Source organism: Podarcis muralis, chromosome 2 (assembly GCF_964188315.1).
Source record: "Podarcis muralis chromosome 2, rPodMur119.hap1.1, whole genome shotgun sequence".
NCBI classification, from domain to species: Eukaryota; Metazoa; Chordata; class Lepidosauria; order Squamata; family Lacertidae; genus Podarcis; species Podarcis muralis.
In genome coordinates this window covers 123045236-123060578 of record NC_135656.1, presented here as the reverse complement: position 1 = coordinate 123060578, position 15343 = coordinate 123045236, and the positions used below count along the sequence as shown (strand labels likewise).

At 44.4% G+C, this 15343-nt stretch overlaps 1 protein-coding gene across 1 annotated transcript; it reads right to left on the bottom strand.

The window, feature by feature from the left end:
• Positions 1-3848: 3848 nt before the first annotated feature.
• On the bottom strand, positions 3849-14471 carry LOC114591178 (vomeronasal type-2 receptor 26-like). The gene is made up of 6 exons (XM_028717845.2): positions 14333-14471; positions 12028-12319; positions 10662-11444; positions 9727-9957; positions 8864-8990; positions 3849-6771 (listed from the first exon to the last, which is right to left on the bottom strand). The coding sequence occupies exons 1-6, from the start codon at positions 14353-14355 to the stop codon at positions 5873-5875; spliced, it is 2355 nt and encodes a 784-aa protein (XP_028573678.2). The 5' UTR covers positions 14356-14471; the 3' UTR covers positions 3849-5872.
• Positions 14472-15343: the final 872 nt, after the last annotated feature.

Sequence of the window (15343 nt, the reverse complement as noted above, 5' to 3'; positions counted from 1 at the left end):
TGGACTCTGTATTTTGTGAATTACCTAAGAGCCACCAATAGGGAGCTCTAGAGTGTGACAGCTAACCTATTGGGTACTACCAAACAGCGACCCCTATTGCTGAAAGCAGGTAACCAGCAGGGAACGCTTCAGCTCAGCCTTTGCACTGTTAACTGAACACCCCCTGCTGTGCAGATAATGAAGAAAGCTCATAAATTCTACCCCTTCTGGTTTTGATTGGCAAAACTTGTTACATTGTTGCAAGAAAGTGTCAAAATTGTATCCCCTTGTACTTGACAGTGCTGGTGGACTACTAACCTTTGAAAAATCACATAAAAGCAATGCCATAACCGATTCTCCCCATTTCAATGACATTTTGCTTCAAAAGGAAAGGCGGACTTGGGCTTTGCCTTTCTCCATAATCCTAAGTGACAGGTCACATACTCAACGGATACCACCCTCCTCCATAATCCTTGGGATATACAGTCAAGTACAGAGCACCCCTCCCTTGACGGGAAGAATGAACATCTGTTGATGGGTTTCCTGAGGCCACATGTTCCCACAGCCCATACTCGGGAAGGTCAGAAGGCATGGATATGCATAGATAGTTTTATTAGTCTTTAGGTGGTGGGTACTTAAGGTGGTGGGAACTTGATCTGATAACCGGGGTGTCAGGAGTCCAGTTCCTGGCTTGATAACACAGTGAGCATAGTTCATTAAAGGATGATTTATTGTCACAACAAACAGATAACTCTGGATGGCTCTAACACAGCCATCGCCATGATTAATCATGATGACCCTACTGAAGTCTGCTTCCTGCAAGACCAGAAGCAACTGGACTTTTTCCTCTGATGTCTTTTGCCCTGCCTCCTATCTTGTAGCCCTCCCATTTGCTGAGACCTGGGACTAAGAGGGTCAGCTCTCTTCTCCTCCTTATTCTCTGAGGGACTGTCTCTTCGCACTTTCCCCCTGATAAACTGCTTCCTTCTCTATTTGTGGCATTTTGCACTTTTCGAGAGTGTTGGCTGCTTGCCCTCTGTCATTCTCTTATCAATTGCCATTCCTAAGGGTGGGGGAGTTGGCACTAGGCTATGCTCATCCTGTCTGGCAGTTAACCCTCTGTATTCCTGGCTACTTTATTCACTGGGAGCTGTCTGCAAACCTTCCCTGCACACTGGTTCATTCATGACACCCCCCCAAGGTCCTCTCCCTGCTCCCCCTCCTTGTGAGGGGTGCTGCCAAAGCCTTCCCACCATTCATCCTCACTCTCTTCCCAGTAACCTCCCCCTTGTGGGTTTTCCTGTACTTCCAATCCCCAACCTGCCTCACTCTCTTCGTCTTCTTCCCACGCCTCATACCCTTCCTGCCACCCTCTTGGTTTGGGTTTGTTGGTGTACCCGTGGTGAAACTCCACCTGCAACCTAGGGGCTTGTACGTTCCCAGAGTCCTCCCATGAATTTTCCTCATCCCCGTACCCCTTCCAAGACACTAGATACTGCAATCTCCTCCTGCTCCAGCGAGAGTCCAGCAGTTGCGGCACCTCATATTCAGGTTCCCCCTCTACCATTATGGGGTGGGGGTGGCAACTCTTTTGGCGGTTGATACTGGTGCAAAGGCGTCATGGGAGACAACAAGGACAAATGAAAGACAGGCAGTATCTTCATGGATGCAGGTAGTTGAAGCTTGAACGACAAAGGGTTAACTTGCTCTACCACTTCATACATCCCCACCCTCTGAGGATCCTGCTTATGACTCTGCCCCTTACTCGGCAAATCTTTGGTAGACAACCACACCTGGTCTAATACAGACTCTCACAGGGGAGAACCCATTTAGATGTATGGAGTGTGCCAAGTTTGCCCTGCAGAGTTCACTTTGTCCCTCATATCAACAAACTCATATAGGGAAAAATCAATTGTAAATTTATGGAGTGTATCTGATGTTCTGGTGTTTGTGTGGAAAGTTGTACATATATGTATTAAACCAATCAAAATGTCTCGTAATAGTAAGTACAGTGGTGCCCCACAAGACGAATGCCTCGCAAGACGAAAAACTCACTAGACGAAAGAGTTTTCCGTTTTTTGAGGTGCTTCGCAAGACGAATTTCCCTATGGGCTTGCTTCGCAAGACGAAACGTCTTGTGAGTTCTTGTGAGTTTGTTTCCTTTTTCTTAAAGCCACTAAGCCGTTAATAGCCGCAAAGCCACTAAGCCGCTAATAGCCGTGCTTCACAAGACGAAAAAACCGCAAGACGAAGAGACTCGCGGAACGGATTAATTTCGTCTTGCGAGGCACCACTGTATAATGAAAGAGATAATGTACTGTTAGGGATGTGTAGAATTTGATTCTGGAGTGCTCATTGTGAGTGAGCATGTGCTGAGAGTCCACTGATATTTTGTCTTTGCAGAGAGAATTGGGAATGGAAAGTTGTGAAAAGAGGAGCACGACAGTGGTGTTTAGGAAGCACGATTGGCTCTGAAAACCTAGAACTGTAGAGTTGAAAGGGACTCCAAAGGTCTTCTAGTCCTATAAGAACAGCATAAAGCCCATTTTTATAATTGCAGCAAAGGAACAATGAAAACACAGAAATACTGGAAAGTAATCCTTAAACAATCCTACATTGTTAATATTTTATAAATTATATAACGCAGTTAATATTTTATAAATTCTTCCATCATTTCACAATAACTGTAGTCTAGCTGCTGTGAACAGAAAGGAAATTAATTCTCTAGATTGAAGTGCAGAATTTGGGGTGAAATCTAGTTATAATAAGGCAAGTGCTGAATTAGGACAGATAGATGGTTTAGAGATTTGGGAGGTCAGATGAAAAGCTCTTCCCCAGAAGACATGGACCACGGTACACCCCCCCCAAACGTGAAAATGGGAATCCGAGACCTTCTGCATGCAAAGCAACTGCTCTCCCACTGAGCTACACCCCCCCATAACAAAGCCTAACTTTCTCCATCAGCTCCCTCTTTTTACAAAAGGTACACATTGTAATGACACTGGACCAGCCCTTAGTGTTGTCTTAAGTTACTGGTCTAAACCCCTTCCCAGGAGGAGGCTTTTTAGAAATGCGGGGGGGGGGGGGTGTCCGTCTTTCGCTGCCTCTGCGGGAATTGAACCCATGATTTTCTCCCTAAATACACGGAAATATAGAGCTTGGCGGCTAAGAAGGGAATTTCTGTTTTGCAAGGAGGGTGAAGAGGATCTCCTGCCGCTCCCCCTCCCTCTGGGTCAATGAGCTCCGCTTCCTAGAGAGGAAAATCCACTTCAGCAGGGCGCACTTTCTAATCTGTGCAGCCTTCTCTTATTGACAACATTCGCTGCCTAGGACTGTTACAGAAATGTTAGTAATTTTGTTTTGTTTGTTTTGTTTTCTTTTGTTTTTTTTAAAAGATATTTATTGAAATTTTCCACAATACATTAAAAAGATCAAAAAAAGAAGAAAACAAAAAAGTTAAAAACACATAGAGTTTGCAATCCTTATTTTCAATAACATATTTCCCTGACTTCCCCACACCTCCCCTTCTTGTATTCCAGTTCAAATTGTTAGTTCAACAAGTTCTTGTCCCCAATTTTTAACCTTATTTTATTTAATTCATTTTAGTTAACCAATTTTAACTTATAAACATCAATATTTGTATGTCAGTGCTCATTCTTAAAACCCTTTTCTAAAGTCGACCCAAATTCCCTTCCACGAATCCCCCAATTTTTATACTAATAACAAAACAGAATAAAATAAAAAAAAAAACAGAATATAATTGTACACCCTTTGGATTCCCAAACCCCACCCCCACCCCTTCCCGGTTTCGATCCACAACAAGTGTCCATCAGTCTATCTGCTATCTGATAGATAGAAATGTTAGTAATTTTGTATTAACAAGGGCCAATCCTGTTCCAATAGCAGCAATCACCACACAGTCATTCCTCCCTCTTTCGTATGTGTGGAAAAACCCTTCCTGCGCAAAACTCAGACAAATTTTGGCTGTTCTGTCCTGGTTGCTCTGCAGTTCATAAGACTGAACTTCTATTGTCTTCAAGGTTGACAGCGTATGAATCAATACGGCTGGTGTCAGGGATCTAGCAGGGTCAGACGCTTAAGATGGGCCTGAGAGCGAGGCTGTCTCTGAGAATGAGAGGTCGCAGCCACCAGCAGGAGGGAAGAGAGGGTGAAAATGCTATGTAAGGCGAAGGGGGGAAGGACCGGATATTGCTGGCCTTTGTGTTGTCTGGGAAACGAAAACTGAGACTGAGCACTTCGTATCCAAGAATGGCAGGCGTTTCCTGCACTGAGATTATTACAGCTGACTTGCCCCAACAATCCCTTGCCCTCACACACGCAAACGAAACCCACTGCAGCCCATGTATCAGTTTGCATTTTGTAGTACATTTCCGAGCACAATTCAAAGTGTTGGTGCTGACCTTTAAAGCCCTAAACAGCCTCAGCCCAGTATACCTGAAGTGTCGTCTTCACCCCCATTGCTCTGCCAGGACACTGAGGTCCAGCGCCAAGGGCCTTCTGGCGGTTCCCTCACTGCGAGAAGCCAAGTTACAGGGAACCAGGCAGAGGGCCTTCTCGGTAGTGGCACCCGCCCTATGGAACACCCTCCCATCAGATGTCAAGGAAATAAACAACTATCTGACTTTTAGAAGACATCTGAAGGCAGCCTTGTTTAGGGAAGTTTTCAGTATTTGAAGTTTTTAATGTTCTGTTGAAAGCTGCCCAGAGTGGCTGGGGAAACCCAGACAGATGGGTGGAGTATAAATAATAAATTATTATTATTACTACTATTATTAATCTGATGTGTAGAGATATTTACTGTTCTGATTAGTACAAGAAGGTTCCAGAAGCTTCTCTGTGTGAAAAAAGGTTTATTTCTATGTGAGAGAAGCAGGAAGAAGGTTCATGATTGGGTTATTTCTCTGGGAAGCTGAGTACAGCTGTTCAAACTGGTTCTGTTATCTGTTCTGTAAGGTCATGCTGACTCTAATAGTAAGACCAGGAGGAGCCTGGGTTCTCACTCACTTTCTGTTTTCTGTCTCTTTGTTCTAGTGTTCTGCTTCTGTATGCTGTGGTGTTAAGGTTTAGACTTATTTTAAGTTTTGTAAGTTTTATTGTAAGTGCTTCAACTGGATTTTTATGGACTGTGCCTGATTGTATTGGATTTGTGACCATTTATGCCCATTTGCCTTCAGAACCAGTAAAGCTCTGCTGATGAAGTACAATTGCCTCTGGTCTATTTTTTGGAAATTCTGCTACATGTTTAAGGTTTTTTTCTCCTCTGGCACTGACGCGACAGTATATAATTTTGTGACTCAATAAAATATTTAATTAAAAAAATTAAACAAAAAATGCCAGTATCTGAGATAGGCTAGATCAGTTATGGCCTCTTATTGAGGGGAGACCCAACTCAGATGAGCCGCCAGAATCCCAGGAGGAAGCCCTTTATATCCTCAAGACTCAATTGCCTAAAATGTTTATTTTATTGTTTGGTAAATGTGTGTCAACTTTGTAGATTCCCATCATACGTTTTACCTGTCTCCATGATGTAGCAGGTTTCATGTTACCTTTCTCCTAATTTAGCTATATTCAGTTTATACTTAGCCAGCTATGTTTGCAACATCTTAAGCAGCTTCTGAAATTCAGCTATGAGCAGTTTAACTCAAGATACAAGAGCCTGGTACAGGAATGATTTAAAGAAATAACGGGGTCCCCTGGTCTCCACAGTTGCCATTGCTGAAGAACTGGGAGTCAGAAACTCTTTGAGGTCTACTGCAAATCGTCCAGATATCTACCAGTAGATCTTTTTCTGTCTCTTTCCCATCACAAATGTGTCCAGGATTCAGATTTCTTCTTAAAGATCCCCACAACAAGCTTTGATGAAATGTCTCATTTAGCTTTTTATTGTCAGGTGCTCCTTCATGTTCAGATCAGGCCTTAGTATAATAATGTAGCATTTGGGAACGAAGATGCAGACCAGAAGTCCAGCACTAGAGGCCAAGATAGAGAGGACCTGCACAGCTACCATGATTTTTCCCTTGCTGCTCAGGTAGGTGGGCACAAAGGACACCCAAACACTGCAGAAGACCAGCATGCTGAAGGTGATCAGCTTGGCTTCATTGAAGGCTCCAGGCAGATTCCTTGCTAAGAAAGCCACTGTGAAGCAGATGGCAGCCAGGAATCCCATGTAGCTGAGGGCAACATAAAACATGGCAACAGACCCTTCATTGCATTGCAGGATGATCTCCCCAGGCTGCGAGTACATCTCAGATTCTGGAAAAGGGGGAGAGATCCCCAGCCAGGTGCTGCAGATGATAACTTGGACACTGGAACAGGAGATGACAATGGAGATGGCCAAACTCTTCCCCAGCCATCTCCTCACCCTGTTCCCTGGCTTAGTCGCCAGGAAAGCCAGAACCACAGTGATGGTTTTTGCCAAGACAGAAGAGACAGCAACTGAGAAGATGATGCTGAAGGTTATCTGTCTGAGAAGGCAGGTCACGTTCCTTGGTTTTCCAATGAAGAGGAAGGAGGACAAAAAGGAGAGCAGGAGAGACATGAGGAGAATGTAGGAGAGGTCCCGATTGTTGGCTTTGACTATTGGTGTTTCCTTGTATTTAATGAAGAGTCCTAACACAAAGCCTGTGGTTAAGGATAAGAAGAGGGCAAAGGAAGCCAGGAGGCTCCCCAAACATTCTTCATAGGACAGGAAGGTTATTACTTTGGGGACACATTGGTCTCGGTCCTCATTTGGATGCTGATCTTCTGGACATTTGGTGCATTCATCAGCATCTGCATAGAGGAAAACACACTTCAGTCTCCTAACATCAGTCACAGGCCTACAATGGTCTGAATGCTGTTTCAGTTGTGGGGAAAGGTGGGTCTATGGGAGAGATCAGGAAATAACACTGTTGTGTTGGAAAGGAGAGAAGCAAACATTCACTGCTTGATAAGCCTCAGTCAACTGACGTAGTCCCCCAAAAAGATCTTGTGCAGCATGCCTGGAAACACACTCTTTGTGAGATACTTCAGAGCTGTCTCTATTAAGGTTCCCACAATTTCTGTAGTTGTCACATGAGTAAAAGTGAGGCTTCGAAATAACAATTGGCACCTTAAGTAAAGTACACTACCACCCACCCACCAGCTTATATATTGCAATGGTCAAGGAGGCAGAAGTGGTTTCCATTCCATAGGAACTACTTCTCTTTTTCAGTGGTGTTGTTGGGGATCCGAGGGAAGCCCCCTGGCACTGCCCAAGTCCCAGCCTGCATCCCCATTTGCCAAAGCAGGGTGCAGGCTAGGATCTGGTTCCTGATAGGCAGCGGGGGCTTATGCCCTCACTGTCTATCAGGAAGGGCACCAAAGTTCAAGTTCTCTTGTCGGGGCTCCAGTGAAGCCTCTGCCGTCCCGCAACACTGCTGCACCAAGAGGGGTGAGCGGACATATTTCAACCTTCCAAAACCACAGGTTCAAATTCTAGTGTGGGGCTGTTGGAGAGTTCGTGGTAAACACAGCTGTGCTGCTTTTTGGACCCTGAAGCACCAGAGTTTTGGAGCAGTGTTCAGCCCCTTCTGAAGGGTGAAATCAGCTGAAATCACTACTGCATTAGGTGACTGACAAGTTGTCAGCAGCTCCCAGCTGCTAATTTTCGCTTGGGAAATTAAGATCTAGTGGAAAGGTCAGGGGAAAAAAATTCTGGACCCCTGGATTAGACAATAGTAGGCTTGCTGGCTTAATGAGTTGACTCGGTATAAAGGCAACTTCTTGGCATATTCCAGTATTGAGAAGCAGGTATATTAATCCCAACTTTATTATATAGTGACGCTAGAATATATATATATATTTTAAATCATGTATTACACTTGGATCTGACAATTCCTCCGAGGAACTTGGGGGCAGTATTATTTTGTATCACCATCACCATTCGTGAACTGCTGGAGAGCTCTGAGAAATAGTCAGGTCCTCTCACTGGCCCTAGTGCTGACTTGACACCGTAGCTCACCAATAACCCTCCTGAGATCACAGGTTTGGTGAACCCAATGCGCCCTGTCTGTCTTGTGCACTTTTCCCTCAACCATCAAAATGCCCCCCAGTATCAGATTCACTGTCATGTACTCCCTGCAACAGGGAGGTGACCTTGCTATAGATCACATGGGGGTTGGGGGGGCTGTTTTTTCTATGCTGCTTCTGGTCTTCCCATGTGAATCCTACTGGTCTCTCAGAACAGGCTGCTTTGCTCTCCTTAAGCAAGGTTCTTCTGAGATCCTTGAGGCTGCTTATGATTTAAATTTTTAGTGATCGGTTGATTTGCAAGATATTTTACCTGTCTGTCAGTTAGACTGGTGGGTGGTATAATAGAAGACAATATAAGAAATGAGAAAACAACAATACAGTGGTACCTCTGGTTGTGAACGGGATCCGTTCCGGAGGCCCGTTTGCAACATGAAAAGAGCACAACCTGCAGCGGTGCGTCTGCACACGCAAAGGTTGCGATTCGCCGCTTCTGCGCATGCGTGTGATGTCATTTTGCGCTTCTGAGCATGCACAAGCGGTGAAACCCGGAAGTAACCCTTTCCGGTACTTTGGGGTTGCTGCGGGACGTAACCTGAAATAACTTAACATGAAGTGGATGTAGCATGAGGTATGACTGTAGAAAAATCATAAACCAGAGTTCTGCAGAGCAGCAACCATTAAATCCAGATTTACTGTTCACATGTGAGCTAGTGGGCAAGTAAAATTTTCTGGTGCTGGAAGGACATTGCTGACTAACAACAGCTGAGCCCTCTCTGGGAATGACATTCCATACAAACATTATGTTCAGCCTGGCTCAGAAATTACCCCCATCCTTCCATCGAAGGCCATTTTCCCGAAGATCCTCTCCTACCTTCCTGAGTGGAGATGGTCCCTTCTGAGCAGGGAGCGCAATCATAGCAGCAGGGCGGCTTCCCTTCCTGAACTTTTCTGGAATATCCAGGGAGACAGCTTTCTGTGCATCTTGAACGAGGCACCGTCTAGGCATGAAGAGAAAATTGAGCACTAAGGAGAAAGTGATAGGTGCATTTGTGCCTTTGGACACAGATAATAGAATTTTGGAAGGATACCAGAGAAGAGATATTTACTTCAAGGGGCAATTACATTTGGGGGCAATTCCATTTTCCTTTGGTTTTTGCAGACCAGCATGGCAGAGAAACCCTTGTGGTGTTTCTGCTCTTTTACTTTAACACTGATAATCTCGCTTTTCTATAAAAGGCAGCATGAAAAATACAAAGAACAAGAACTTAAGTAAGTAATCTACAGTACTAGGATAACAGGTAACAACAAAGAGGAGCATGAAATAAACCACATTAAAAAGAACAGTAGCAATAAAACAAGTCCTCAAGCTGTTGCCATCACATCTGCAACTGGATTACACAGTTTTGAAATAAGGAATGGCTGGCTGGCTGATTTCTGCCACTCTGAGGTTAACTATTTTCATGCTGCCCTGTTGATCGACCAAATAGATGAGGAAGCCCTTACTATACTTCAGCCTTACACAATCTGATGCCCTTCAGATGCCTTCACCCAATGCTGGCTAGGGCAGATGCAAAAATTCTGGAAGCACCTCTTTGGAAAGACGCCTATGCCACCGCAAAATCTTATTCATGCATACCCATTGAGCTCCATTAAGCTCAATGGGACTTAGCTCCAGGGAGGTATCTAGAGCTTAGCACATGTCACAGGTAATAAAATGACACATAATTTCCCTACCTTATTAAAAGGCTTGGACCATACAATTGCTTCCGGGTTTATGGTGAACTTTAGATCTGGGGAAGTTTGTCTCTCTATGCTCCCGATCTTCACTCTAGCACGAGAATTATTAGGAAACATCACCCAATTCACGATATCAAATCCAATGGCCAATGCTCCAGTCTCATCCAAGTTCTGTCCACCAGCTGAAGTATTAGAAGAGAACCGGACTTCTTTCAAGTAAGGATGAAGCTACAATGACAAAGGAAACTCCAACATTGAGAGAACATGAAACCAAAACCATGTTGGATAATTCAGCCCTGCTTACACTGCATCCTGATCTCCTCTGAATAAAACCTACAGTGGCTCCCAGCACAAGACCAATTTTTGGTGCTGACCTTCAAAGCCGTGAACAGCTTTGGCCCTGAATACCTGAAAGGTGTCTCCACCCCCATCGTCCAGCCTGGACACTGAGATCCAGCTCTGAGGGCCTTCTGACAGTTCTCTCCTTGTGAGAAGTGAGGTTACAGGGAACCAGGCAGAGGGCCTTCTCGGTAGTTGTGCCCGCCCTGTGGAATGCAGCTTTGAAAAAGGGAGTGAAATATATCAGATAATTCCCCAACATCTTTCTCCACAAACCTTTCTCACAACAAACACAGTGCTGTTGGATTATTTTAATATTTGTTCACATATACTGTTCACTGCGTTTTTAGGAAAACTTCCCTGGGGTCATATTGATGTGATGGAGGGTGGCTTATAAGTTTGTGGAAATAAAATGTACCACTGCTGCATCTGACTAAGGCAGCTTCCTCTATCTTTGCTGCTAGTCAGTGTGGAATATGTTAAACTAGGTGGATCATTGGTTTGACACAATATAATGAGCTTCCTAGGCTCATATCTTGATGATTGCAGAGCTAGGACAATGAATGGAAGTTTGCAGAAGGCAAAAGACATACCTGCCATGGCTGTAGCCTTTCAAGTTCCAACTTGTTTCCAGCACCCACCGTCAACATCCGTTTTGAGCTGGATGAATATGCAGCATTCAAGGCCTCAGCCACGACTTGGACACTGTAGTAATTGACATAGTTGTCTTGGGACTGAATTTTTTCAATCTCCTCCTGGGGCAGCATCTTCAGATTCTCCCTGCACCTTGTCCAACCCCTCACAGCCAAGGCATACTTTGAATATGAACAATCAAAATTTTCTGCCCAAACGCTTAGACTCGCAGCGGACATTGGCTTATAGTAGTCCTTTTTTGTCCTTCTTTTGGTCTTCAGTATGAAGGACAAAGAGCCATGGGCATACCGGAAGGATTCAGTATCATAGAACAAGATTGTGTTCTGTAGAGCTGTGGTTATCCAGACTTTACCCCCAGTTTGTAACCTTTCAAGGAAGGATTGTACCTCAATTATTATATGAAGTCCATATTGAGAGCCTGTGTAGTAAACAAATACATTGACTTGTCTCCACACTGCAGGCTGTTCATGGGGTAACCATAGCCAAGTATGTAGTAGTACTCTTTTTGTGAAGGCAACACAGATTTCGTTGCTGGTCATCAAGGGTGTCAAGGTAGTCAGGAACTTTTCTCCATTGTCATTGTCTGGAGCAAAGAGACCGACCCATGTCCACCTGAAATGCAGGAGGAGTTGGACCATCCCCAGGTGCTGAGTTTCTTGGTTTGGGACCATGTGATAGACAAAAGGGGATTGGACATCATCCTGAACTAAGCCGTAGCTGAGCTGTTGAAATGAAAAGAGACTCATGCATTGTTTTTCAGGACAAAGATTGGACACTTCTGTGTGAAAGATTCATTTACTTCCTCCCTCTCAAAGAGTCTGGGAACAAAGACTCAGCCACTACCCTTCTAGTCTGGTGAATTTCTATATGTTAATCACCTGATCTAAGGTTAAACACTCACGTGTCAGCTAGCAGAGAATAACAACAGTTAATTATCAACTCAGTTAGAACTCCCAAGTTCCCTTTTGCTCTTAATTTCGCATCAGTGGCATCTTGCAGTTAAACTCTTTCACCAATACACATAGCCATTCCCACTTCAGTGTCAATTAAAACAATTCTACTTAACACACCACACCACACCACAAAATTGGCGGAGAGCCATGCCACAGAGCATCCGTTTTCCACGCAGAAGTGCTAGCGTCAATTTAGTTATTGAAATATTTCTATATGGCTCTTCACCTCCTGAAAAGCAATGTTTCAAAGTGATGTAGAGTGTAAAGTAAGCTGTAAAATCAGTTGCATAACTTGTTCTTTCACGAGGTAGCAAATGTTGCCAGATGTGTTTGTTATGATCCCAGTTCCTACCTGTGGGATCTTGTAGGTGCCCAGCATGCTTGCAATGTATGTGGAGATGTCAGATTCACCCCCTTCAAGAAAAGCCAGCAGCTTATTCCATCTTCCACACCTGTAGTTTGGAATGTTGATTTTCCCACCAGCAAGGAGGTCTGTCAGGGCATCAGAAGTCGTTCTTCCATCAAAATAAGTATCATAAATGCTGTAGCCCAGGGTGATGTTGGGTAAGAGCACAGGGTTATGATTGATCTCCTGAACAGCAAGCAGGAAGGAAAGAATGTACCAGTCCCTGCCATTCATCCGGCTGCAAAAAAAGCACGTCTCATAGTCATCCACAATTCACTGAAAATGAAAGTCAATTGCTTCTCTTTGTACCAATTGAAATAAATATGAAAGGACACCAGAAGTATCTTAGAATGATCTTAGAACTTAGAAGTATCTTAGAACTAGATCAGGCTTCCTCAAACTCGGCCCTCCAGATGTTTTGAGACTACAATTCCCACCATCCCTGACCACCGGTCCTGCTAGCTAGGGATCATGGGAGTTGTAGGTCAAAAACATCTGGAGGGCTGAGTCTGAGGAAGTCTGGACTAGATGGTCCTCAGGGTCCCTTCTAACTCTACAGTTCTACGCTTCTATGACCTCCTTGGCCAGCCCATCAAGTCCAGTGGTTAGCAGCCTCTCCAGGCATGGTATATTGCACAAAAATTGGTTCCTAAATAATGGTTTGCATATTTCTAGTGGGAGCATGGGGAAAGCAGCCCAGGATAGTTTCATCCATTTCATATCCCATATTTTAAAGCAAGGAGGGTGTTTGTTGCTTTTGTATAACATTGGGCGGGGTATAAAAATATTATTATTGTTGTTGTTGTTGTTATTGTTGTTGTAATCCTACCCACATTTTCCAATTGTATGTGATCCCACAGAATGAAATGCTCCATCAGTCTTCAAACAAAAAACAGGAGATAGCGATTCATCAGGAAAAACAGAAAATATAGCGCTTCATCAGAAAATAGAGGCTGAGCCGGGTACATCAAGAGAATTGGAGAGTGGGTAGGAAGCAGAAATATTACTTACGACTGAAGCTTGCTATACGGGGTGCTTGAAAAGGTGAATGGAGAGAGATCTTTAATATATTTCAAAGGTGTGACTCCACTAATGAGGTAGTCTCCTGATCTGTAGAAATTCATAACAGAATTTTCATCCCTGATCAGATTCAGTGGACATTTGGCCTTCTGCTGCATTCCATAGGTGGCAAGAGGCAGAAGCAGAGGCAGTGTTGTCATACTGGGTCTGCCTGCTACACGTCCCTTATGACTTCCTCCCAACTCCATAGCCAGCTAATAAGAAGTAACCCCAAACTCTTTTGAGAAATACAGGACTTGAGAAATACAGCTCTGGTGCTAGGTTCAACCCCGCTAAACTCTGCACGTAGAGCTGGGAATGTCCTCTAACTGGAGAGCTCTCAGTCAGTAGATAGTACTGAGCTACATAGCTCAGCTTCCTGTATTCTGAGTAAGCTTCACGCACACTTATCTCACCCCTTCACCTGCCCTGAATCTTGGCCCCAAATATTCTATGGCACATGAGGTATTTTATGCATCAGTCATAGTGGAATAAATAACATCCTTCTGAGCCTGACTGTGATATTTACATTATTGTTCCCATAGGTAACACTGAAAGGGGTGTGAGGGAGTCATTTCAACTCTGGAAAGAATAAGCATAGATAACTGTAGTTCTGATAATTATTAAGGGAGAAAGATCTCCTCTGAACTTTATGGGAGCAGGTGCAGAGAAGGGGGAAAACATGTTTACTCAATACCCTGAGGTGGATCATGGAGGGAGAAAGCTGAGTTTGGCTAACTTTTATTGACATTAGAAGAGTTCTGAAACTGGATCAGACCAAGGGCCCATGAATTCCAGCTTCCAGTTCTCACAGTGACCAATCAGGTGCCCCAAAGGGAAGCCAACCAGAAGGAGATGAGGACAGTGGCAATTCCAGACATGTGATTCCCCTAAACCTGTACAATCCTACCTCCCACTGTGGAGGGGGAATATATCCACTTCCATGAATTTGTCTGAACCTCTGCTTTTATTTTTAACAAGATTTATATATCACTTTATTGTAAACACACCCTCCAAGTGGTTTGTGGCCATGTTTTATGGTGCCCTTGGCTACATGGGCTTCCTGGCGGCCATCTGCTTCGTGGTGGCTTTCCTAGCCAGGAAGCTGCCTGGGTCCTTCAATGAAGCCAAGCTGATCACCTTCAGCATGCTGGTCTTCTGCAGTGTTTGGGTGTCCTTTGTTCCCACCTACCTGAGCACAAAGGGGAAATACATGGTAGGTGTTCAGGTTTTCTCTATGTTGGCCTCCAATGCTGGACTTCTGGGCTGCATCTTCATTCCGAAATGCCACATTATTATACTGAGGTGTGATCTGAACATGAAGGAGCACCTGAGCACACAAAAAATAAACATGGCATTTGATTCCTAGCACTTGGGATATGGGAAACCCCCCCACCAGAAGTTGGACTTGACCACAGCTTATAGTGGGGAGTGGGGTGTGTGTGAGTTAGTTAGTTAGTTAGTTTTAGTTAGTTTTAAAACCCTAGATTCCAGACCTATTATTTCCCAGAAGATGCCAGTATATTCTAGAATTATTTATGTATGTATGTATGTCCAAATGCCTTCCTACTACTGCAATGTACAGCTCAGATTGAGATGGGCAGGGTATCTATGTATGTATGTATGTATGTATGTATGTATAAATAAATAAATAAATAAAATATAAACACTGGCAATGCCCACATTCCCCTGTGTCGCAGCCAAGATTAAGCAATATATGATGGTTTAAAGATTACTTTCTGCATGGGACTTCCGGGTTGGCGCCATCGCCGAATGGCGGACTCCCTCCGAGCTCCGGAGGGAGTCTGCTCGGCAGGGGTCGGGTCCCGCAGTGCCGGCAACGTGGGGACCCTCAAAAACCATGGGCGCGAATGCCCATGGACATGGTGACTCGGCGGGCACCGTTTGCGCCCCCCGACCCGCGAAGGAGCCTTTTTAAAGGCTGCGGAGCGGGGGATGGGGGGTGGCGCGGTGCTATGAGTCTTCTGCTTCCCCTGCCGAGCGAAGCCGCATGCCATTCGACGGAGAGCGCTGACTTCTTCTATTGAAAATTTGGACTAAAAAGAACAACCCGTGAGTAATTTGGAAATCGGACACAAAAGGGAAAAATTTTCTTTGGATTCGGTACGAGCGGGGGAGATGCAAAAAGGAAGTCTGTCTCCCCCCTATTGTAGACAATTTAAAGCAAGGATTTGACAACTAA